The 24,446-nt window shown below is 52.6% G+C and overlaps 11 protein-coding genes across 11 annotated transcripts; 5 read left to right on the top strand and 6 right to left on the bottom strand.

The window, feature by feature from the left end:
• Positions 1-70: 70 nt before the first annotated feature.
• On the bottom strand, positions 71-1,219 carry J7T55_007719 (uncharacterized protein; the record flags this gene model as incomplete). The annotated part of the gene is made up of 3 exons (XM_053134616.1): positions 71-269; positions 324-502; positions 554-1,219. The coding sequence occupies 3 exons, from the start codon at positions 1,217-1,219 to the stop codon at positions 71-73; spliced, it is 1,044 nt and encodes a 347-aa protein (XP_052987693.1).
• A 413-nt stretch (positions 1,220-1,632) lies between these two features.
• Positions 1,633-2,578, top strand: J7T55_007718 (uncharacterized protein; the record flags this gene model as incomplete). The annotated part of the gene is made up of 2 exons (XM_053134615.1): positions 1,633-1,803; positions 1,988-2,578. The coding sequence occupies 2 exons, from the start codon at positions 1,633-1,635 to the stop codon at positions 2,576-2,578; spliced, it is 762 nt and encodes a 253-aa protein (XP_052987692.1).
• A 717-nt stretch (positions 2,579-3,295) lies between these two features.
• Positions 3,296-4,992, top strand: J7T55_007717 (uncharacterized protein; the record flags this gene model as incomplete). Its single annotated transcript, XM_053134614.1, has 4 exons — positions 3,296-3,572; positions 3,640-3,771; positions 3,841-4,149; positions 4,208-4,992. The coding sequence occupies 4 exons, from the start codon at positions 3,296-3,298 to the stop codon at positions 4,990-4,992; spliced, it is 1,503 nt and encodes a 500-aa protein (XP_052987691.1).
• Positions 4,993-5,836: 844 nt separating this feature from the next.
• Positions 5,837-6,814, top strand: J7T55_007716 (uncharacterized protein; the record flags this gene model as incomplete). The annotated part of the gene is made up of 2 exons (XM_053134612.1): positions 5,837-5,881; positions 5,939-6,814. 2 exons carry the CDS (start codon positions 5,837-5,839, stop codon positions 6,812-6,814), a joined length of 921 nt encoding a protein of 306 aa, XP_052987690.1.
• A 30-nt stretch (positions 6,815-6,844) lies between these two features.
• Positions 6,845-9,440, bottom strand: J7T55_007715 (uncharacterized protein; the record flags this gene model as incomplete). Its single annotated transcript, XM_053134611.1, has 6 exons — positions 6,845-7,495; positions 7,555-7,858; positions 7,920-8,438; positions 8,511-8,605; positions 8,665-9,176; positions 9,236-9,440. The coding sequence occupies 6 exons, from the start codon at positions 9,438-9,440 to the stop codon at positions 6,845-6,847; spliced, it is 2,286 nt and encodes a 761-aa protein (XP_052987689.1).
• Positions 9,441-10,795: 1,355 nt separating this feature from the next.
• J7T55_007714 (uncharacterized protein) lies at positions 10,796-11,998 on the bottom strand (the record flags this gene model as incomplete). The annotated part of the gene is made up of 3 exons (XM_053134610.1): positions 10,796-11,065; positions 11,125-11,949; positions 11,996-11,998. The coding sequence occupies 3 exons, from the start codon at positions 11,996-11,998 to the stop codon at positions 10,796-10,798; spliced, it is 1,098 nt and encodes a 365-aa protein (XP_052987688.1).
• A 488-nt stretch (positions 11,999-12,486) lies between these two features.
• J7T55_007713 (uncharacterized protein) lies at positions 12,487-14,928 on the top strand (the record flags this gene model as incomplete). Its single annotated transcript, XM_053134609.1, has 5 exons — positions 12,487-13,092; positions 13,142-13,797; positions 13,852-14,155; positions 14,240-14,624; positions 14,777-14,928. 5 exons carry the CDS (start codon positions 12,487-12,489, stop codon positions 14,926-14,928), a joined length of 2,103 nt encoding a protein of 700 aa, XP_052987687.1.
• Positions 14,929-15,920: 992 nt separating this feature from the next.
• Positions 15,921-17,663, top strand: J7T55_007712 (uncharacterized protein; the record flags this gene model as incomplete). The annotated part of the gene is made up of 3 exons (XM_053134608.1): positions 15,921-16,334; positions 16,390-17,373; positions 17,430-17,663. The coding sequence occupies 3 exons, from the start codon at positions 15,921-15,923 to the stop codon at positions 17,661-17,663; spliced, it is 1,632 nt and encodes a 543-aa protein (XP_052987686.1).
• A 385-nt stretch (positions 17,664-18,048) lies between these two features.
• J7T55_007711 (uncharacterized protein) lies at positions 18,049-19,392 on the bottom strand (the record flags this gene model as incomplete). The annotated part of the gene is made up of 4 exons (XM_053134607.1): positions 18,049-18,475; positions 18,536-18,708; positions 18,764-19,075; positions 19,189-19,392. The coding sequence occupies 4 exons, from the start codon at positions 19,390-19,392 to the stop codon at positions 18,049-18,051; spliced, it is 1,116 nt and encodes a 371-aa protein (XP_052987685.1).
• A 2,227-nt stretch (positions 19,393-21,619) lies between these two features.
• On the bottom strand, positions 21,620-22,455 carry J7T55_007710 (uncharacterized protein; the record flags this gene model as incomplete). Its single annotated transcript, XM_053134606.1, has 2 exons — positions 21,620-21,783; positions 21,849-22,455. 2 exons carry the CDS (start codon positions 22,453-22,455, stop codon positions 21,620-21,622), a joined length of 771 nt encoding a protein of 256 aa, XP_052987684.1.
• Positions 22,456-23,104: 649 nt separating this feature from the next.
• J7T55_007709 (uncharacterized protein) lies at positions 23,105-23,473 on the bottom strand (the record flags this gene model as incomplete). Its single annotated transcript, XM_053134605.1, has 1 exon — positions 23,105-23,473. One exon carries the CDS (start codon positions 23,471-23,473, stop codon positions 23,105-23,107), a length of 369 nt encoding a protein of 122 aa, XP_052987683.1.
• Positions 23,474-24,446: the final 973 nt, after the last annotated feature.

The following is a 24,446-nucleotide window of genomic DNA, read 5'->3' as shown; positions in this document are numbered from 1 at the left end:
TCAATTTCAAATGCGTGGAGAAAGTTGACAAAAGAAAACAAATGCTACGGCTGTCCTGCTCCCGTTCCCATCAAGCCTCAATGGGGATGCTAGGAATGTCTGTAATACCAGGCAGGTCCTCGACCTTCTTTGTGAAGAATGCACGCGGGATCTCCGGGCCCCAGCTTGACACAGTAGAAGCCACTGCAGGTTCATCCGCGTGCGGAGAGTCTTCGTTGACCAGGTCGCCGTCCACATAGTGCTCTACGATGAATCCAGACGAGTCGAGCCTGGATCGCTGTCAGCTTGTGAATATTCCTAGCAACAACCTCCGAGCTACTTACCAGTAGTCGAAGATCTGGCTACCGAGCACGTGTCTTCCGACCCCGAAAACGTTGATATACCCTTTGCAGCGCAGGTAGTGGTGCCCGACTACTTGACTGTCCACGTCGTCGACTTCAAAGCTGCTGTGGTGCGCCTTGATTCCCTCCTTGACCTCGGGTGAGCCGGCAATGAAGATGTTCTACCGATTGTTAGCACGTCTAAATTCACGACTAGGATTGGACAAACACACATGATGGTCGACAAACTCCTTCCCCTTATCGAGATGGATGAAGATCATGCACGTCTTGTTGCTCTGCGGTTGGAACAATGTGTCGGTCTTCTTCATGTTGAATGTCTTGGAGTACCAGTCGAAAACCCTGTGAATCTTGTCGATGTTTACCTCAAACCCGTAGTGGCCGAGTTTATGAACCTTGGACGGCGAGTCTCTGTCTGGACGTTGAAATTCACCCAGTCGCTTCTTGTCCTCCCATGTGTTCCACATGACCGGTCTTGGGATTTCCCTGGCGTCCGGGACACAGTCTTGTTGCCCGTAGATCAAAGTAATCTCTTCCCCTAGGAGATCCTTGACAATGACAATTTTCCCTCCGCCCGGGGCATCAAAGTCGTGAATTGGCGTTGATCCCGGGAGCTTGGCGGCCTTCTCCAACTCAGCCATGGACTGCACGATCCAAGCACCTCCCCGAAACCTTCTCTTGCCATCTTCTGTTTTCTCCGCTACGTAGCAAAACTGGTCCCTGCCGAAGCCACGGAAATAAATCTTGTCATCCTTCTTCAGCACCGGAATCAGGCCGAAGTCGGTGAAGAACTGCTCTGCCTTCTCAAGATCCGGGTGTCCGTAACGGCAGTGGGAGAGCCGATCGAGGAGGATGCGGCTGTCGCCTGAAGATTGAGGCATTATAGAAATTTCGATATGGCTGCAATAGGGGTGTCTGGACCGTTCTGTCTTGAACATGGCCAGCAGAAAAGCGCAGGAATTATATGCAAACTCCGCACAACCTGGCCGAGTGTCCGAGATACCGGTATGGGGTAGTGGGTTGGGACCGTTGTACATGCATCCCAAGCGAGGCCGGGGCACGGGATACTTTCCCGATGGACTTTATTAAGTTTGCTATGATAACACTTCCGGTTGCCCTCGGATCGTCCTCTTTAGGGATGCTGACCGAAACTATTCGAGGACTTGGAATTGCTGCGAACCAGATCAGGGTCTTTATTTAGTCCCCACCAAACCCTGTGGCTTTCGACAAAGAGACGTTCTTCACCGGTAGTCGCATCTGTCCGCCACAGTGAGCTTCAAGATACTATTTCAATATGTCATTTAGCAGGCTTATTCGATTCCATGATAAAGATGGTATAGAGAGATATGGCGATGTTGAGGACGAGATTGCACCACCGGAGCTGGAGGGGAAAACAGTGAAGCTTGTCTCCGGGAACATAGAATCTGGGTTCAAGTTCCTGGGAGAGAAAGCCGAGGTGGCCAAGGTGAGTTGATCAGCCCAGCAATTGTGCCTGGACTATGCTCACAACTCGCCCTAGTTACTCTGCCCATTGTCCAGTACACCTATCATAATCTGCGCGGGAGTGAATTACAAGTCTCACGCAAAAGAAACCAAGGTAAGGACGTTTTACCGACTTCCAAATGACAATACTAATACACACGTGGCAGTTCCCACCACCGAAGAAACCCGTCATCTTTGCAACCCCGCCGGATCGCCTCACAGGGCCACTAGACGACATCAACATCCACCAAGACGCGCAGGAATTGCTGGACTACGAGGGCGAATTGAGCATTGTGATCGGGAAGGACGGATACGACATCAGCGAAGAAGACGCGCTGGACTACGTACTGGGGTACACCATCAGCAACGACGTCTCAGCCCGCAACCTCCACGCCGTCGACATGTCCGGATATCAGATGGGCTACGCAAAGTCCTTCGATGGATTCGGGCCGACGGGCCCTTACCTGGTCTCGCCGAGGCTCGTGCGGGACCCGCAGGATTTGGAGCTGAAGACGACAGTGAACGGTGACGTGCGGCAGACGACCAATACGGCCCAGATGATTTGGTCGTGCCGACAGCTTATCTCTTTTGCCTCTCGAGGCCGGACTTTGCGCCGTGGGACTGTGATTATGACCGGGACTCCAGAGGGTGTTGGATGGCACACCAACGGTTGTCTCAAGGATGGCGATGTGGTAGAAGTCAGCATCGGAGGGCTTGGATTTATCAGAAACAGGATGGTATTTCAGACGGGCGCTTGAGTGAGTGAGCTTGTTCATTCGGCTATAGGCACAAATTCATCTCTTTGGTCAACGTCTGCGACTTGATGATTGGTTATTTCCTCGTGTCAGTTGCTCTGCACCAGGGAGGATCATTTTTACGGCGGTGACTTCTAAAGAAACAAAATTTTATTAATATCAGAGCACTGAGTCCTGTTGGTGCCACTTGATCACTTATACAAGGCCGCCTCAGCCAACTCGATGTTAGAACAATAATAATCAATCACAGAAAGCAGGCGGCAAACAGTTATCGTGCCATCACAACAGAAACGTCCAGAAACCACACCCGGCTGAGCTCATATTCAGCATCACGCAAAACACAAGGCTGACAATAAACCTCTCAAGATCAATCCAAATCTTTATAAATTGCAGGACCACGAGACTGGATCCTCATAGACCACAAGATCAGCAAGATACTGATTGAGACCTGCAGACAGAGATGCTTGCCTTGCCACAAAGGGTCAACCAAAGTGGATCCGAGGAGATTGGCATCGGATTGATAGCATGCCACGCTCTGAGCACGGAGTCCTCGGCCGAGAAGCCCGAATCCAAGGAGAGGGTCACATTCGGACTGAGAAACCCACCCATCCATCTTTCATTGACGCCGCAACGCCTGAATAAAATCGAAGTGGACATGAGGTCTCAAAACGTGTTGCGGCCACAACCTAACGAATCAATTTTCCCAGCGCCCCGCACAAAATGGCGGCAGCACCAGCAATCCTGCTCAAAGGGGGCACTCTGCTTCTCCACGACGACAGGGATCACGTGAACCCGCTACGACAGACTGACATCCTCATCCAGGCCAACCGTATTGCCAAGATTGGCCAGGGCCTTGTCGCACCCGCTGGCGCTGAGCTTGTCAACTGCAGCGGCAAGATCATCAGCCCCGGTTTCGTCGACACGCATCATCACTTGTGGCAGACACAGCTCAAGGGATGTCATGCCGAGCAGTCCGTCTTTGACTACTTGGTAACAGGTCAGATATCCTGTCCGTAGGCTTCATCTTTGTCTAGCGTGCTAACGCGGCTTGTCTTCTTTTCTAGGCTTCTGGCAGAGCCATGTGTACAAGCCTCGGGACATGTACTGGGGCCAGCTTGGAGGAGCTTTGGAAGCAATTAACTCTGGAACAACTTTTGTTCTGGATCATGCCCATGGAAACCAGACGAATGAACATGGTAAGCCGCCTTTCCCCGTCGGTGACACATCCTGTGAACAACGTGCTCATACAACGGTGCCACATACAGCGACCCAAGCTCTATCTGCAACCATAGCTTCAGGCATCCGCTCTATATTTGCTTACTCCCACCCTCCGTACTTTACAAAATGGGATTCGAAGACCTGTGAGCTTTCGCGCGATATCATGCCGGAGTCTACCATGGCACATATCTTCAAGCTCGCCAAGTCCCAGCCATACGGTAACGGCAGGGTTCAGATCGGTTTCGGGTTCGACTACTGGTTCATGCCCAAGGAGGCTATCATAGGCATCTTCTCTGGATTGCGTAACGCAGGGGTCAAGCTTTTCACGTCTCACTACGCGAAAAATCCGGCTCTAGGTAAGTTAAGCTTGCTGGGAACGTGGTGTCCTGGGACTGATTTTTGATATCCGCCAAGGATCCATGCCACTCATTCATACCCTTCAGTCATATGACCTCATCAAATCACCCAGCGATATACTCCTCTCTCACGCGACTGGACTGGACAAGGGAGAGGTAGCTAAGTTGGTCGAGACCAAAGTCCCGGTCTCCAGCACCCCGGACACCGAGGCCCAGATGGGTTTCGGCTGGCCAGTTGCTTTCACCCACGGGGTCAACACTACGTTCGGTGTCGACTGCCACACGAGCAGCACGAGCTCCATCCTCTCTCTTGCCAGGTCTGCATCGCACATGGCCCGCCAGCGCGACGCGGTTGCGGAGACGGATGGCGGCGATGGGGCTCCTCGTCGGATGCATCTCCAACCGAGGGGCAGCACTCTGGAGGCATTCAATGCGGCCACCATCAACGGGGCACGGGCGGTGCTTCTCAGTGACCAGATTGGATCCATCAAAGAGGGCAAGCTAGCAGATCTGGTAATATTCGATGCGGCAGGCAGCCTGGGGATGAGCTGTGTCTCTGAGTCAGATCCACTGGTTGCAGTTGTGCGGCACAGCGACGTGCGAGATGTGGAGGGCGTCATTGTTGACGGGGTCTGGAGGAAGAAGAATGGGAAGATCTGCCCGGTCCGTGTTGAAGATACGGGCGACGCCTTGGAATGGCCTGACATTCGGGATAAGCTCCTGCAGAGCCAGTCTGACATTAAGCAGAGGCAGAAGGATCTGAACATGGACAAGGCGAGGGACGCCCTCATTGCCATGTTCCACATTGACAAGAGTAAACTCATTGAGAAGCCAAGGGATTAGGGTAGCTTTCATGTATTAGAATGGCTAGTATTCATGTATTGAGATTACCTGATGCTGACGAAGTTCTGGGAGTCATTACCCCCGAGATTCCTGCGCCGGTGTTTTTATTGATCACGCTCGAGGAGCACTTCTTTCCCGTCGACCTACTTCCCCGAGATCTTAGATATCAAAGTTGTGACGAGCCTCAAACTCCTGTCAGTCGCTTGAACTGACTTCACGAGTCTCGACGCACCTCCACGCTGTGTGACAAGTGAGAGACATCGCCCCGGGCCTTGGAAACTCGATTATTGGTCTGACAAATTCAGAGCTTCCGCGGACTATGCGAGCTCACCCGAGCAGTATAGCCGACATCTGCATTTATCTCAGCGGCGGAACCCGGCCGACAAGGCAGCAATCGAGCCCCGCGGCTGCGTCCGGGAGCTGGAGGGTTCGTCGGACCGCTGATAGACGCCCAAGCATGGTGACCGGCGCAAACCGAAGCCTCGGAACCAACAGGCTTGGGTGGCATTTGTCGTGAGAAACACGCGCGTGAAACAGCTCTTCACTGTGTGGATTACCTGTTTGAGAGAGATGGTAGTGGGTTGGTCACCCCCGGGGAGCTTGGGATTCTCGCGTATCGGAATGCCGAACATCTGTCACCAGCCAAGGCGAGGACGATCGAAAGGGTCGGAGATCCGGGCGAGGGCCCGAGGGCTGATGCGAGCGTGGATAATCTCCTGATAAGTATAGTCTTCCGTGATATTAGTGCTGTTATATAAAATGATCATCGATATCTTTTCCCTTTTCGTCGGTCAGACTCGACATCCACAGCGCTGATACAACCTTGAATCAAGTTTCATCAACAATGCGCAAAAACAGTGTTGTCATACACACTGTCGCCATAGCCGGGGTACATACACGTTGCATCCCACGTGGCTTAATCTACGATGACTGACCACGCTTGTAGGCCGGAGGACACCTTGGCCGCAAGGTGCTCGATGCCCTTCTTGACGAAGAAGCTTTCGACGTCACAATACTGGTACGCCGCGGACGCAAGCTAATCGACTATCCCCCCGGCATTCGATTCACGACGGTTGACTACGAATCGCCCGAGTCACTCCAGGCCGCACTCCGCGGGATCGATGCGGTCGTCTCTACTCTTGGGAAGAGAACCGGCCTGGATTGTCAGTTCAAACTCATAGATGCTGCAGTCGCCGCCGGGGTGAAGCGCTTCATCCCGTCAGAGTTTGGGGCCGACCTGCAGAATGCCAAGATCCGAGGATTTCCTACATACCGCACCAAGGTCCAGACGGAGCAGTATCTCGAGAAACTGGCTGATCGCACCAGTCTCACGTACACGTACATCTATAACGGTCTGTTATTGGAGGATGGCTTGGAGATGAACGTGTTCGGGGATTTCACGGCTCGAACGGTCAATATCTACGACGGTGGAGACACACCTTTTTCCACCACGAGAATATCCACCGTAGCGCGAGCCGTGGTGGCAGTTCTACAACAGTTTGAAGCAACAAGTAACAGGGCTGTACGCATTCGCGATATCTCAATATCCCCGAACGAGTTGCTCCGAAGGATCCAGAAACACGACTGCGTGTGGGGACATCAATGGTCACCTGTTGCTGTCGATACTGCGGCCCTGGTGAAACAGGCGGAGAGTGAATGGGCCTCGGGTCGATTCAGCCCAAAGGCATTCGCTGCATTTGCGACGAGGGCCACCTTTGGGAGGGGAATCGCGAGTAGTTACGATGGTGATAACGAGCGGCTGGGTATCTCTGAGATGGTGAAGGAGGACATGGAGGAAGCATTGAAAGGAAAGTTGCTGTAATATCTCGAAATATGTACTAGATCGGTGTATTTAGACAAAGTACACTTGACCGTCATCACCAGCGAAGTTGCACATCTCGTCCTCCAGTAGAGTCCCCATCATCTCATCCACATGGTACATCGACATTTGAGTATCGTGATCCAAACCACCGTGTGGTACACCAAGGCCACCCTGACTTCCCTGTGAAGCACCCATCAGCGGCCCCAGCCCTTCCTGAACAGCCGGCCCCCTGCGGGACGGCGGGGCGGACGAGGATAAGGCCGTGTGGGCAGGTCTACGGCGCCCGAGCTCCTTTTTCCTGCGCCTCCTGGCCTTGTCGATGCTCCTCATGACCGAGCGCCACTGGTGCACCCTCCGATGCCGCGTGGCCGAGTCCCAGCGGAGCACCGCGCTCTGCTCCACAACCCGCCACGCCTTGTCGGCGCCCCGGACCAGGGGCCGGCTCGACAGTTCCGACAGCAGGATGGCAAATGCGTGCCACTCGTGGTAGCATTTTGTCAGCCACGACCAGTGTGCTACCAGGGGGTCGGTGCGCAGCCGGTACGAGTGCGTCATGCATTCTATTGCGCCCTGAAAAACGCGACTTCTTTGGTCCTCGTCGAGTGAGGTTTCTTGTCCAAGAGGTTTGAGGGCCATGAGACGGAGGTTGGAGATTATGGTGCCGATGAAGGCACTCACCAACTATGAAACAAAATTGTTAGAAAAATACTGCCACAGATAGATGTTAGAGTAGAGCTCACACATTGAAGCGCCTCTCGGGAGGTCTTGTCCCCGGAGAACCGCCCAACGATCTTGTCGCGCTGATCGTTGACCCATACCTGCTTCTCCGCTACAGTCATGGCCCCGAAGCTCCTCCCGGTGTCCGGGTCGACCCTGCGCGTGTCGATCATGGCCCGCCAGATGCTGGAAGCCCAGCACCGAACAGCCGTGAAGGACATGTCTGTCATGCCCCGGGACTCGCTGGGGTACTCGGTCATATCCGGGCGCAGGTCCGCGTCGTTCACGTTAAGCGGCGGCCTCGAGTCAGAGCTACTGAGCTCCATACTGTAGGTACCGGTAAGCTGGTTAGCCTGGCTCACTGAACAACGGAAGTGTACAAACTCACAGGCCAGGAGAGCACGAGTGGTCCTCGGAAGCAGGTGTGTCGAGGATGCAGATGCCCCACCACAGCCGGCGGCGCATCTCGGCGTCAAAGGGGCTGAGGTTGAGCGCGTCTCCGTCGCGGTGCATCCCGAGCGACTGCGCGAGCCGGATCGCCAGGCCGGTCGTGTTCCAGGAGTATGTTGGGTCACGCGAGCGCAGCACGACCAGGTACACGACAAAGGTCTGCAGCGTGAGCATGTCGTCCGTCTCCATCAGCCTCGAGCGCGCGAGGGCGCCATCCGCGCCCCGCCGGAACTTGGCCAGCAGGGAGGACTGCTGCGCCCCGAAGTGCAGCTCGCAGTCGTCCGACGAGAGACTGTTGACGGCGCCGAAGTACACCACGAATAGGAGAGCTTCGATGGGTGATGGGAGGCGGAGCGGGTTCTCAAAGGCTTGGAGAACCATCGGCTCGACCGAGGGGATGTGCAAGATGGTTGCTACCGGGTGCACATTCGCTTTGAACAGCTCCCACGCTTTGAGTCTGTGTGGTTGGGGCGGATGGGGAGAACCCGGTGCGGTCTGCTGGACGCAGCTACTGAATATCAGAGCGTACTGTAAGCTGGAGGATTCAGGCGTGGGCGGCGGTGGATCCTCGTCACATTCAGACTCATCGTCGTAGTCGGTCACTATGGCATCGTCCACGTCGTGCTAGACAGTATGAGAGAGATCAGCAGCGACCAGGAGATGGGCGGGACATAAACAATCACCTCAGTGTGCAGAGCCTCCCAAAAGGTACCGCTCACATACCTCTGCCGGCCATCATCTCTCACCAGCTTCCCCGTCGAAGTCCCATACGGCGACTCCACCAAGCCTGACATTTCTTTGGGGCTCACTCCCTGGGAGCCAACAACACCAGCTACAGGATTGCCGGGGGTGTTAGATTGCGCGGCGCCTGCCAAGTCCGCATCCTGCAACGGAGATTGTTGTCCCAGGGGGCTCGGAGTCTGCATTGTGACAGGGTGTTCAGAGCCGGCGAGGCGATAGTCCGGCCGGTTGGCCGTGCTGCCAGAGCCGACGGAGCGAGGGGGAGTTGGTGGAGTCGGTGATGCGCGGATATTTGGGAGTGTGTTCTCACAGGCGATCTCCCGGTGGGCCGGCGGAAGGTTCTCCTGCAGGTCGGAGGAGGAACTTGTTACGGAGGGCAGCAGTGCGCCCCGTTCCATGCAGCTGGCCAGAGTCTTGAGCATGGGCTCAAGGCGGTGGAGACGCTCGAGGAGCCCTGTGTCCCGGAGCATCTGCCGCTCATCTGAGGTCTGGTGCTCTGGAGGGTAGACGCACTCGGTGCCCGACTTGCTGCAGTGCTGGCATGGCTGCTTCTTGTCGCAGCCAACTTTGCGACGGCGACATGCTGCGCAGACTCGTCGGGGTACCCGGACTGCGTTCCTTGCGGTGGCTGTTGCGGTTGTTGTTGCTGCTGCTGCTGCTGCTGCTGATTGTCATGGGCTGAGTTCCATGCGGAGACGATGGTGTCGCTGTCTGCCATGGCTTGATCACAGGACGGGGATGAAGATTGCGCCTTTGTCCTGAGACTCCGTCACCTGCGAAGTGCTGAATAGAGCAATTCGAGAGGCTCGGGACACAGCCGCGATTCCTCCGTATACGATAGCCCCTGCTTCAGATCCGGCCAGGCCAGTCAGAGTGAATGCTGTCTACGTTGCCAATTGCAGCAATGACTGGCTGGTGTGTAAGGAGATGGTCTCAAGCAAGGAATCAGAGTTCCGCCAACTACGCTCGAAACCCAGGTGATGTCAACAAGCGGGGATGTGGAATGGGTCACGAATCATGGGGTGGCTGTTTGGTCAGCAAACAAAGCAGGCGGTGCAGGGAGGTCGTATGCAATGAAGAGAGTGAAGAGCGCAGGTCGCAGAGCACTGCCAGAATGCTCAGCCTCCAAGATACGGGGAATTTGTGAACGGGATGGATATCTAAGCAAAGCTCCATATCCATCCCTGGGCGTTAGTCTGGTAACCATAACCAGGGTACGCACGCACTAGCCCTCAAGTTCTATCATCAAGTAGTCTATACGTGCGAGGAAAGTCCAGATGTCATGAAAGAATACCCCTATTCCTATTCTTGGCTGAGTATGCGTACGCCAGAGGCTGGACCCTGAGTGGAATGACAAGACCTCCCTGGACCTTGAGTTTCGGCCCGCCGCCGCCTTACGAATAATTTTTATCCACCGGAACTCATGCTGAGCGGCTCAGCGGGAGCTTATTGACACCAGGGTCCTCCCAGCCCCGGCTTGGCCGTGACCCCCGGGTGGATCGTGTCGCACCCCTCGGCCTCCGGGGCATCGAATTCCCCAGTTTCTGCAGAGCAATGACAAGAGGGATTAGACCACTTAGATAATAAATGTCATGTCTCAAATCTTTCTGTGAGAAGTGTAAAAACCTCTGGGCCAATCAGTTTACCCAAGACTTTTTCCACCATGACGTCGTGTTTAACTCCCGGGACCGAAAAGTCAAAATAGCTTATCCACACCTCAGTCCTCCTTGTGTTTGCGTGAGTATCTCGAATCGTCGCTCCAATAGCGCGAAACAATTTTACTATTCTTTCCTTTTTGAAAAATCAAGAGAAGAACAAAATAGTGTTCGCGTTGACTGATCTCAACCAGCCAACACTCTTAGATAATATCATCGCACGCCTCAAGGATGATCCTCTGGTCAAAGACCGAGTTTGGGATCTTGAGAAGGCACAGATCCATCCGTCTTTCCGTCCCAGACGTGGCCTTCTTTGCCTTATGGGCTGGGTATAATATAGTCGGTCAATTTATTTCAGTATAAGCATATTCTGTTTCAACTTTCAGACTTGTATTGTCCTGGTCTGCTCTCGTATATCTCACGCCACTGCATGCTGCGCCCAGATTTCCCTCCAAAATTCACCAAGAAGATCCACGCTCTTGGGATCCCCCGGAGGGAGCACCTGGCTTACATACATGCCCCCCAAGCCTCTGTCGAGATTTACGAACCACCCGATGTTAGGCATGCCATTCCATGTCAGTGTCTTCGCCGGGAGGTTTGGCACGTCCTTCTGGACGACCAGGCCACCCAGGCCAAAGGACACTTCAGCATTGCCGGTGGTATCCCCGGTGAGCTGGTTGTGTAGGGACTGTGTATTGGCTGTTATTAGCTTCGCCCAGGATAGTAGGCTGTGGGAGTGAGGCATACCTCCTGTTCTACAACTCCTCTGTGCTGAGGTGTTCCGGGCTCAAATTGGGGGGTGAACATCTCCGTCACTGACTCCTTTTTGAGAAGCACCGGCTTATCCTTCAGGAGGTCTTGTAGAATAGCGATTAAGTCCGATGTAGATGTGACCAGGCCCATACCGCCGCTATCATTTCGCGCATACAGAGGATACGGCGAGGGAACTGGGATCAGCTCTCCCTCATCGGACCGGCGCCACATCTGCGCCAAATTCGCCATGATGTCCGGTCGAGTGTATGGACGAAACGTTGAACTTTCCAGGCCGAGAGGTTTGAATAGCCTCTTCTGCATGTACGCCGCCAGCCTCGTATTATTCAGCCTCTCCACTAGCAGACCAGCCCAGTCCAAACCTGCACCATAGACCCAGCTGCTTCCTGGTTCGAAGAGAAGTGGTAGGGAGTGGGCCTCGGGCATTTTGCCGCTCATTACCTGAGGGGACTCTCCTCTGGACTCACGCCATGCTACGAGGATCGGGTGCATGGCGTCGTAGGACAGGCCACTGGTGTGGGCTACCAGATGGCGCAGCGTGATCTTGTTCTTGGCGGGCGTCAGCTTGAAAGACCCGCTCAGTTCTGGCGTGATGATATTCGGCTCTCGGAGTTCTGGCAGTACGCCATCGACTGGGTCGTCGAGCGCGATCAGGCCGTTTTCAACACATTGTAATACGGCTATAGTTGTGAGCAATTTGGTGCACGAGAAACCCCAGAAAGTGCTGTCGAGGTCGATCTCCTGGCCTTCCTCCTCCTTGAGTTTGCCTTTGGCCGAGAAATAGAAGATGCCTGGGACGAGCTGTAAGTTGCATCCATCCGCATATGCAATACTCCAGAGAAAGTACCATTTTTGTTGAAAGCAGCTAGAACCACTCCCGGTAGACCTGATGATGGGTCTCTGGTCAAGCAATCCAGGCTTGCTTCGCATTTGAGCTTCATGACGACTAATCTGCGAAGATCGGAGAGATAGCTTTGGTGAAAATCTTGTCTTGGTCAAGAAACTGCTATCGACAAGACTGTGCCTGAAAGACTCAGATTCACTGCCATCATTATGACATGGCGCATTAGAATGGCATTTCACTTCATGCTCTCCTTCAGGCCAAGTTGTGCTTCTTGGTGCTGCGGAAATGGGCTTCTGACCACAGGACCTTGCTCGGCTCTATCGGCCGATGCCTCAACCCTTGCTTGCTCAACCTAAGCTGCTGGTGGCAGCCTCTCGGCCGGATCCCGGGCATTTGCTTTTTAGTGTAACAGCTATGGGCTGACGTCCAGTTTGCCGGCCTTTCTATTCCCTTTGCCGAGAAAGAGCACCATCCATTGAGATATGGCAGGCAAGATGGCGAACCAAGCCACATCCAGCCAGCGACCCTCGACCGCAAAGGTCACTACCACCAATACAGCCCCAGCGACCACCAGCAATGCTGGCCGAAAAAGACGTTCGTGCCTGATGTGCAGTAAGAGGAAAGTGAAGTGCGACAAGCAAAAGCCATGCATCTGCTGCGTCAAGGCTGGGATTGAATGCGTCTTCCCGGTCACCGCTTCGAGCCGGGCGGAGATCGGAGGCACCCCGGAGCTCGTCGAAATGCTTCAACGGCTTGAAAAGGCTGTACAGACATTGGGCCCGAGGAACTCTGGGAATACCGAAGGCGAAGCCACACTACGTCCAGGGCATGATTCATCCTCTCATGATGACCGTCAAATCGATCCGAGGCAATCCTTGGGCCCTATCACCGCAACGGGGGAGCCAGCAACTGAAGCTGGCGCCCAAATATGCGATCAGGAGAACGCAGTTGAAGTCGAGAGTACGATCCAAGGTCAAAGGCCACATGGCAAAGCTCCAAGTATATCATCCAGCCACGCGGAGAGTCCCGGTAAGATTGTTCGGGACCATGGTCGAGACACGTACGTGAGACGCTGGTTCTGGGACGACGAAAACAATGGGGTATGAATCTATCAGAATCCTTGTTTGATATCTTGCTGATAGTTTGCAGATGGAAAGTGGCTCTCTGTCAGACACGGACAGCGACGATATGCGTCAGGACCAGGATCCGAACCAAAATGCCTCGACGAGCCAACACCCCGAAATAATAGGCAGCTCGAGAGAAACGATCATTCAGATGGTGTCAAAGCATAAAATACATCTTTGGACCATCTACAAAGAAAGAGTCGAGCCATTGACGAAGCTGTTGCATCTACCGTTACTAGAACATACCCTTATGGAATCGGATCTATTGGACTCTCCCGATAGCAAGCAGTGCGTTCGCTTAGCAGTCTACTACGGCGCCGTAACCAGTTTGAGCGAAGAGGAATGCGTCATCAAATTCGGTAACGGCCAAGCGCAAGTCTTGTCACGCATGCGCGAGGAACTGGAAGGACTGTTTGCCAAGGCCTTGCTGCTTCATACCGGCGACATCCGACCCCTACAGGCCCTGACTTTATACCTCGTGTTTCTTCGACACCACGAGCCGCGACTTTCATGGAAGCTATCAGGCTTGGCTATCAGGCTGGCCCAGAACTTTGGACTGCACCGAGAAGACAGCTTTCGTGGGCTCACGAAATTCGAGATGGAGATGCGTCGGAGGCTGTGGTGGCAACTGGCTACCATGGATGCGCCGTCAGCAGAGGATTACTCTGGGGAATACAACTTGTAACTATGTCCAACGGCTGTTTTATTATGGGATTTGTGACTTACTCTTCGCAGGCTGGAGATGAGTAGTTTTGATACCCGTCCTCCCCAGAACCTAGACGACGCACAACTCAATCCTACGATGACAGAATACCCACCGGAACCCAAAGGCATCACTGAAATGACATTTACACTGGCTAGTTGTCAAATCACTAGCATGTACCGCTGCATAGCTGACTCTAGGAGGATGTGCGGCAACACGGGTAAAGGCTACGGTGAACTCACGCCTCAGGAACGGGCAGACTGGATTGAGGCTTGCGAGTCCAGCTTCTCTGAGAGGTTCCTCAGAGACTGTTCTCCGACAAATCCTTTTCACTGGGTAGGTTCTATGCTCGACTATATAAATTTCTTAAGCGTGGAAGACTAATATGCAGGGCCGCAGGTAACTGTCATTCTTACAAAGATGCTCTTCCACAAAGTCAGACTGCACGGATGCAACCCCCTTCAAGACGCCGGAGCCATGTTGGAAGAAACCCGCGAAAGACTTTTTCTCGTCGCAGTCGAAGTCATTGAGCTCAATTACAAACTTCGGACTGATCCGCGGACACGCCCATGGCTCTGGCTCTTCAGCTCTTACACTCAGTGGCATGCATTCTCGCTGGTGCTCGTGTGGCTACGGACGAAACCACTGTGTCGGAACTCCCGCCGAGCATGGGAAGCGGTGGAGAAGGCCATCGTGCTGCGATGGGAGCACCCCGCCTCACTTCTGAATGGCAGGAGACCCCAGCAGTGGCGATCCATTATCAAGCTGCTGGAAAAAGCACGCTCCGCACGACAAGAGGCTCTGAGTAAACGAGCTAGACGGGGTAATTCAAACAGCAGGAGGCATGCTTCTATCAGAGCTTCCCTGGGCTCATCATCGACAGCTGTGTCCACGGTGCCGAGCCAAACATCTTTATCTAAAACGACTGTTTCCACTTGCCAAGATGCAGCAACACAGCAACCATACCGGCGATCGCAAACCACTGCCAGGCCGACTGTAGCAAGTGCAACTGGTCCTCCAAGTCCTCCAGCTACTACAACCAACGCCTCGTCTTCGGCGACGCAGCTCAACGACATATTTCAAAGTCCTTGGCATCTTTCGAGCCATGACACGACGTCTGGTTTCTCTACTAATGGCCCAAATGGCCCAGTACCCGACCTGGATTTGATGATGATGGATAGCGAACTCTGTGTGGATGATTTTGAAGGTGTGCAGGACCTTTCATTTCTCAATGAACTTTTTTGATGAGCACTAGTTCGAAGACTGAAGCTTCTGATTGATCAAATTGTTGTCCTGGTGTCTTCTCATGCCCTTGCAGCCCTTGCATACGTCCAAATAGTCTATAATTACAATTATGAAAACTACTGGCCACCAGACATAATTATCAAGAACTGGGCGTTGTGACACATTTGTCTCTTCCGAACGCATGTGGAAGCAGTGAAGCCAATAGCGATCAAGACTCATTTGACTGCAATGTTGAATAATACAACAATTCGAGTGCTGAAGGATTATCTGCACGAGCAAAAGTAATCTGGTAACCCAAACCAGGCAATTTATTCTGGAATCATGGCATGATCGTCTTGAGTTTCGAACTGAAATACTGACTGATCATCATAAATGATGATGGGTTTAACATTGAGAAACTTGAAGTGTTTCACTAGACCATGTTTGCAGCATTATCACCGCATCTTGTCGTAAACCCCATCTTTGATCTGAGCAGATTTGCTTAACAAGTTCCTCAGTATGTTTCATGTCTCACAAGAATCTGGTTGAAGTAATGTGGGTTCGGATCTTCGGCCGGCGGTGTGGGTTGCTGACTTTGTTTCCCGTCAAATTCCCCGAAGATTTTGAGGTGCTCTCCGGCTGGCGCCTCCGTTCCACTTTGTCGAGCCAATGCGATGTTCGGAAAAAAGGCTGACTCCGACTTCCCTGTGACTGGTTCTTGACACATGCTGGTACGAACCTCATCTGGTGATACTAACTCTGTATCTTTCTAAACAACCTCGACATCCTATATCCCAAGTATACTTTGCAGTAAAGCATCCCCAGTATCATCTAACGCAACCACAATTCTACCCGCCCACGATACAATCGCCGAACCATGCTAATGCTCGCATTACCCGTTGCCACATTTGTGGCCGTCTTGGCCTATGGAGTGCTCTGGGTTCTTATTGACTATATTCGCGTCCTGCAGCTCAGACGGCGTATGGCACCAGGCCCTTTCCCGCTCCCTGTCTTCGGCAATATCTTTCAGATCCCAGGTAGCAGACAGTGGAAGAAATTTGAAGAGTGGTCTATCGAATACGGGAGTCCTATCATAACTGTATGGGATGGACATACGGCGGTTATCATTTGCAATGATGCATGGTCCATGTCGAACCTGTGCGACAAGCGAGCAAATATCTACTCATCCCGAGCAATCAAAACGCTCACTGGCAAAGTTTTCGGCTTGAACAAGTTCAACCAAGCTGGTCTTGCCTACGGAGATCAGTGGCGACTACACCGCAGGCTCACAGTAAGTTTCAGTGCTTAGCGGCTACTAGAAGATTTGATACTGATTCCACCCTTAGCACTCGGCTGCCAACGCCCAGGTCGCCCAGACATACCGGACCGTACAAGAAAATGAGGCCAAGATTTTTATTAACGACTGCCTGGGTGACGCTGAAAAGTTCGTCGAGAGCGCGCTGCGATTTACCGTCTCCATCGTATCGGTCATTGCCTGGGGCCGGCGGATCGGCAGTGAAACCGACAATGTCCTCAAAGTTGCCCAGGCATTTGTCGGGAGTGCTAACCTCGGTTTCCCCGGCAAGACGTACACTGAAGCCATTCCTATCCTTGCTTCGATGCCTTCGTGGCTGAACCCCCTCCCGAACCAGCTGAGAAAACTTGCCAGCACCTCGAACAAGTACTTCTATGCCTTGTCCGTCGAGGGAGCCGACGCACCGCAGGACAACTTCGCCAAGCGCTTACTAAGAGAGAAGGAAGAGCATGGCCTCACCAAAGTTGAGATCGCGAACCTGACGGGCAACTTCATCGGCGCTGGAGTCGACACTACGACGAGCACCATGTTGACATTTGTCTTGGCCATGTGCCTCAACCCAGACATACAGCGCAAGGCCCAGGAGGAAATCGACAGCGTCGTTGGGCACGATCGCTACCCAGACTGGTCTGATGAAGAAAGTCTCTCCTACCTGGCGGCAATCGTCAATGAAACACTGAGATGGCGACCTGCCTTTGCCCTCGGCGGTCCTCCCCACGCGCCGATCGAGGATGACGTCTTCAACGGATTCCTCTTTCCAAAAGGGACAGCCATCATTGGCAATCTCTATGCCATCTCACGAAACTCGCGGGAGTATCCCCAACCCGAAAAATTCTGGCCAGAACGATTCCTCGATGACTTCAAGCGCCCAGCTTATCCGAACATGAGGGGCCACAACACGTTCGGTTGGGGGAGGCGCGTATGCAGCGGTGAAGCACTGGCGCAGCAGAGTCTGTACTATACTATAGTGTCTCTATTATGGGCCTTCCATATCCGGCCGGGGCTGGATGATCAGGTGAGCATTTTTGACGGGGGATTTGTACAAGTCGTTGACTGACAAAATTATAACAGGGAAATGAGGTCTCTCTCGACCCGGATGCGTACACCGTTTCTCAAGTAAATAGGCCGCTGCCGTTCAAAGTGCGTTTGCTACCGAGGTCGGAGAAGATTGCCAACCTTGTCAAACAAGCGGGTGAGGATGCGCTCTCAGAACTGCAAGCTTTCGAAGCAGAGACCAAGGTCACATTTGAGAGCGCACAGTCGGTGTCACTTGACATGCCAATTGCGCATTCAGAGAAGAATTAGCCTTTCGAAGCTGTGAGGGAAAGTGGTATTATGAGTATCAGGAGATCCTGGGGCAGACAGAGCGGCACGAGTGAGGCACTTTTGCCGCTTGATGGATGCGAAAAGGCGTTCCAGGGGTTATAAGAGAGGGCGAAACAGCGCATGAGTCATCACTCTGTCCTGAAAGACACGTACTGCAGATGTTCATGAATTAATATTTTGATGAATAGCGCAAGAAAACCTTCGTAGTGCTCTTTAACGACACAGACGATTGGTAGGCAACAGTACTAAGTGACCGCCTGACTAAATCATTTGCGCTGGAACGCGATGCGAATGGAAAGGTTGTTCATGACAAACTTCAAGATGATGCATTTGCGACAGTAAAGTTTAATCGACAGTTTATTAATCACCACGATAATCCTTCTGGGGCGCTGTCCCCATTCAGAACAGAGTTTCCGCACACACCACGGCAAAATACCTCATCCTCCTCAGAAGCCGATTGAACCAGAGCTCTGCGAGCAGGCCACCACTCAGCGCCGCGCTTCTTCTCCTCATCCACATGGTCACGCAGGATTTTCTTCACAAGACCCACTACATAGGTGACTCCTTCCTCGACATCCGGGTGGAACGGCCCCGTGGTGTACGTGTCGCTATTTAGGTTGCCCTGGGCTCCGTTCGCAAGCCACTTATCCTCGCCCTCAACCTGCGCGAAGAAGTCCAGCTTTTCCTTCAGCTGCTCTGGGGTCGCCGTCTTGGATCGATAGACTTCATATCGCATCAGGCTCGTGGTTGCAGATGTTGGGACGATGGACATCATGTAGAAGAAGATGGGGCTGAGGATACTTGTTAGCTTGGCCACGAGCCGCGAAAACCTCGCGAAACTCGCGACTTACGTCAATGTGACTGAGGCGTTGGGAAACATGTAGGTGGGGCTGACTGAGCTCGACCGCTCTTCGCCCTTCCCACCGAGATGCTCAACCCAGTGCTTATGGCATCCGTTCACCATTTGTCTGTTTCCCTGAAAGAAAGGCGCCAGACCGGGATGTGCGGTAGGGCAATGGTAGCACTGCAAAGCCATGTTAGCAGGTCCAGAGCCACAGGATCAGAACCGGGTCACAAACCTCGTTGTAATTCTCAATCAGAGTCTTCCAATTGAATTTGCCTTCCATCGACCAAGTGTGGTCATACTCGTAGTTGCTCATGTCAAAGTTCTTCAATCGCGGCTGCTTGTCCACACCACCGAACTGCTCCTCCCAACTGAAAGTTGGTTTCTCAGCAGCGTCGAGATTGACCCAGAGAAACCCAAGGTCGTCAATGTGAGTGTGAACTTTATAAAGTTTATAGTCTTCCTTCTTGAATCCTTCCACCTGGTCAAATCGTGGGGCCTTGGCCAAGTTTCCATTCATACTGTATGACCATCCTGTCAGGTCAGCCTGGGTTTTTGAATGTCAAGACATCCTCCTGTCATACCGTGGTATTTACACGACAAGACCATAGCCTTTCCAGCATCTTGATGGACTATTGGAAATGCCCTGTGCCGACACACATTGAGGAACGCGTTGATGCTCCCGGCACGGTCTCTGATAACGAAGAAAGGGTAGCCGGCCATCTCATAACGGGCGTACTTTCCTGGCTCGTTGAACTGGCAAGAGTGCGAGATCAAGATCCATGATTTGCTGAAGATGGCCCGCCTCTCCAACTGGTAGAAGCCAGGCTCGCGGTACCACGAAGCGGGAAGAGTGCTCTGCATGGTGATCTGCCAACTAATTCTGGGTATTCTGTGGCTGTATACTGTTTTCAGAAGAAATCCCAAACTAGCAAATTGACAACAATTATCAGGCTGTTTAACATTCAGTTCCTGTATCAATTTCTTGGAGGAGACACTGGAGGCCGCATTCCGGCCGAGAGCCCCGTAACGGGACTCACCCCCGGGATCTAAATGGGCAGTCAAGTGACAATGCGCAAGGCACTCGAATCTTGACACGACTTCGGGAATAAGCCACCCACCAACGGGGTGCATTACATGTCATTTCTGGGTCTTGGTGAGCATTGGGTCCGAACCGAGCTCATGGCTTCACTGAGGCTTGTCTCGCGTTGCTGGCTCGGCATTGCGGCCGAGCGTCCGTGATGCATACCCGGGCACTCCACAAATGCGGACCCGCCCGGAATCCGGAGCGCTCAGCTTAGAGCAATGAACGTTAATTCCAGTGTTAATTTATATATCAGCTCTGCACCGCATGATTCAAGAGACAATCTAGCTTTTAGAAGTAACTGATCTACATCGTCGCCAACCATGAGCTTTCTGTTGCCACTTTTGGGTGACTCCCAACTCGATACGATACGGCTTGATGCTTCCGGCGCCTGGGGTTTCGTCACCACGAGCGCCTACGTATCCATCGCAGCATTTATTGTTACAATGTATATTTACCATCTTCTTGTTTTCTCCCGGACATTATTTCTGGCCATGCGATAGCCAACCCCGATCTACTCTCAGATATAGCCATGTTCCCACTCTACGCTGGATGGTATGGACTTCAATTCCTTGAGTATTATCTCGTCGGGACTATTTGTTCTTTTTTTCCGTTAATATCAACTATGTCTTAATACTAATGATGGTTGTCGGTAGTGTTTTACTTAAAGTATATACTTTATGATATATGTTTCATGAAAATCATTCTCTTCTAGCTTTAGGTATAAAGCCTACTGTGGATTAAACGTACAGTTCCTTCCTCATCTACGGAAGAATATCCGACCACCTTGCTTCTAATAGTATTGACTTGCCTTCAGACAATGATTGAGAGTCAATTTGAAACAGTTGCAATCAGGGCCCACTTGTGTGATGGCGTTTGGACTCTACAAACCAGACAAAATAAGTTGACTCCACCATCGTTCATTCAATTTCACCCCTCGTCGAGACACGACTTCGACTGAAACTACAAGTGTGTGCGAGGCGCCCTCTAGGGGACTACAATGTATCATTGTGCTCTTGCTTTTGAGGGTTGCAACCTTTCTGGGCCAAGTTGGCAGAACACAACGCCTTTCCTGTGCCGATCTTCCGTGTTAGCAATTGCAATGATCTTCCTGTGCCGAACTTCCGTGTTAGAGACCACAACGACTTTCTCGTGCCGAATTCCGTGTTAGCGGACCTGCAGCCTCCCTCACAGCCTCTTTACCCCATGATTTCCACTTCCAAGCGAATCAAAATGTGTATGCAAGTGTTTAAACTATAGGCTAACGCGGAAGTTACCGATCTTAGCATCGATCATCTATGAGATCGACGTCAACTTTATTTCGACATCAACTGGTCATTGCCATAACGACCTAGTATTCTGGAGACTTTAGTGTGCGTATATGTGACAGTACCTTGGAAATTGTGGACTACTGCGCTGACCGAGATCCCCTGTTCTCATTCTCAACCTTGACCGTTCCCGCTACGTCATTCTGCCAGGACCACTGTACATTTGTAGATTCCAGTGACAAACTTTCACGACTTTCTATTGCTCCTAAGACTACGTTTCTATCCAACTATTGTCCCCGTCCCGGTCAGCGATCGAATATGACTACCCTCACCGAGTTACACTTCACCGCATCCTTCTCGCAGCCAAAGTGCAGTCACAATTTATTCAGATGCTCGGACGGTCTATTGCGCAGCACATGTGTAGATATGCGATATTTGATAGTGGGCAATACAGAGCCTCATCGGACACCTGCCGAATTGTACATCCTCGCGTGATTGAAGGGCAGAATTCCAATAAGTCCAAGCGGCGTCACCAAAAGAGAGCATGTCACAAGGTGGCATTCTTAGTGGTTCAAATATCATGCTCAATTAAAGACATGATGCTATGTACGTATTTATGCGTCAAGCAAATGTACAGTGAAAGAAAGCGATGCAACACGCTCAAGTCAAAAAGTCAACTCCCGGGATCCTCAGAATCTTTCCTGATCTCCCTCTAATGCACCTTAGTCGTGCAAACTGCTTAGCAGATACAGTAGGTACCGTCGCAACCATCACCGTTGTCGTCGTTCTTCTCGGGCTCCTCGTCGTTGTCGTCGGTACCGGTGTAGGTGACGCAAACATCATCGACACCAGAGGTGGTGGTGTCGGTGATCGTGCAAGAGTCACCGTAGTTGGAGTTGATACCTGTCAAATTTTATGTCAGCCAGATTTCAATGAGACTGGAGAGTAGTGTCTGGATAGTTACTTACCGCAGATGGTCTTGCCATCGGTGGCGGTGGAGCCGGTGATGGTGATGTGACGCTCGTACATGGTATCGCAGTTTCCGCAAGAGCGGTACAGCTTTCCGAAGTCCTCAACGGTGAAGTCGGAGACCTCGAGGGAACCGCCACCGTTGTGCTGGAGGACCTTGTCCTCGGCACCGTAGGCACCGCCGCCCTTGATGTAGGTGGTGTCACCGGCGTCCTGGTTCTTGATGGTGAAGGCGTCCTCGCAAACCGCGCTCCACCAGACGTTCTCGAGAGTGCAGGCACCCTGGCAGTGGACACCCTCGATCTGGTTGGGGCCGATGATGACATTCTTCAGGGTACCGCCCTCCTCGATCTGGAAGACAGCGTCGGAGTCGCCACCCTCATCCTGACCGGTGCAGTCGACACCACGGTCGTAAACGTACATGCCTCCATCGAAGGAGTCGCCAGCGGCGATAGTCTGGACATCCTCGAGGGCGGAGGAGCCGGAAGAGGCGGGGACGTCGAAACGCCTCTGGATGTCCCGAGCCTTGGGGGCGGGGGTGACCTGAGGGTGAGGAGTGGCGATGGCACCAATGGCCAGGGAAGCGATGAGCACGGCGTACTGCATTTTGACGGTTGTTTGTTGGTTGAAGTGAGTGTGAAGGCAGTGAGTTGAATATGTACACAAACGAGGGACAAGCACTGCTTGTTTGGTTGGCTTTGGAAAAGAAAGTGAGGGAGAGAAGACTCTTGACTTGGTTGGATGATGATGGAAAGGGACAACAAGATGCATGAATGTTTCGAGGTCACGTAGAATTTATATCAATTCTATCTGCATCTCATTGATGGATTGACCCTTCCTCAAACGGACCGTCTACGTCCTCCAGTCCAAAGTCCGTCCGTCATGACAGTAGAGCCTCGGATACAACTGTCAAGTCGGGGATATCGGTAGTCGCCTGCAACAACCGGTCGATTGCCTAATGGGGACATTCTGCAGTTCTCGAGGTCGTCATTGGACTGTCTAGACCCTACAGGGCGGAAGATTGTGGAGTGTCACGATGATCTGTAGCCTCTTTTGAAAACATACGGGCGTACGTTGGTGGTGTCTCCTGCGTTGTTTCATCCCTACAATATATTGCAGTATTTGATATGAAAACTGGGGTCGTGGCAAGGGGAGGGCTTCCAAGCGAGGATGGGCTCGGGCTGGCGGTGATCTTTCTGTCGTCCGAACCTCAACACCGGCCAACCATGATGATCTGCTTCGATCTCCCTTGGCGCTAACTTGGCTCTGGTTCCCATCTGCTGTGGGTTTTGCCAAGAGACGCGTTACGACTGCCGCCTTGGCGGTTACGTTTGCCTGTGGGGTGGATCGAGTGCTCGATCAGGTGCTTACCCTGTCTGTTTCTACTGAAATAGGAGCTCCCCTGGCGAGTCTGCGTGTATGCGCTGTTTGGTGGCGTCGACTTCGTGTTTTCACCATCATCTCCGACACCCTGAATCCATCTCAATGGCCCGATGCGGATCGGTTCCGGGCTCGTGGGTCTCCGGTAGCACGCCCATTGGCCGTCGATCGACGCGTTTCCACCCAGTTCTCGACGGTGAACGGTGGAGAAATCGGATCCTGCTTGTTTGAACTTGAACAGCATGCAGGCCCTGTTGTTGAACAGCAATCTTCTCAGGACTGTGCCAAGAGCCTTGGCGATAGGGGGATTGGCGATCTTTGCCTTCCTGCAGGCCGTTGGCTCTTGATCATTCTCCTGTTTATTCTGTCGTCTGCCGTCGCTTCTTCACTTGGCACTATGGGAATGGCGAGCCCGACATCCGAACAGGAAACAGCCGAAGGTTGTTCAGGACCAGGATTGTGATCAACGCATTAGAGCATGGCTGGACGTCGTCGATCAGCACTGTCGACTGTCAAGTAGGTTTGCCAAGCAGGTTGACAGTTGAGCCGCGACGGTCTCCCGTGGTTACGACTCATGACTACGAGCAACTCCACGTGAAAAGCACATGGTTCGCAAAGTCTAAAGACGGCATGTCTCGAAAAAACATAATAAAGGCAGCAGTTCTTGCCCATAAGATTGTGACTGGGCGACCAGAGCATGCGTCATTCAGTTTGAAGCGTGAGATTTTAGTTGCTGCATAGTTGGGAGATGGTGGCGAGCTCTGTGGGCGCCTTCCCGAGGCCCTCCTGTTTCAATTTGACTATCAAAGGTGAGCACAAAATTTGCCAGCAAATTGACACGAGGTTTTGAGTGCCCACATGCGCCATTGGGAGGCCGTCGGAAACGAGTTTTCAAAGGGATAATGCAAACTGAGGCTCTCCACGAAATTGCAGGCTTCTGAATGAAACTAGACTTCAGTAGTCGTGCTAAGGACTAAGAGACGCTTCGGGTTCGACAACAAATCCGTTGCGGAACACGACTTGATTACCTGGATCGGACGCTGATCGAAGACATGGATGCATATATCAAACAAGGATCGACGCAGACGCGCATTTGAAGACGCTGGGAATCGAGATCTAATGAACCTGCGATGTTCAACGATCTACATATTCTGACTGGCGGCATTCGACCAGAGGAAAATCCGTGGTGATTATTGCCGTCGGCACATAATGTTATG

The sequence above is a fragment of the Diaporthe amygdali genome (assembly GCF_026229845.1).
Source record: "Diaporthe amygdali strain CAA958 chromosome Unknown NODE_46_length_305281_cov_63_574154, whole genome shotgun sequence".
Lineage (NCBI taxonomy): Eukaryota > Fungi > Ascomycota > Sordariomycetes > Diaporthales > Diaporthaceae > Diaporthe > Diaporthe amygdali.
This window is presented reverse-complemented; position numbering and strand designations above follow the sequence as displayed.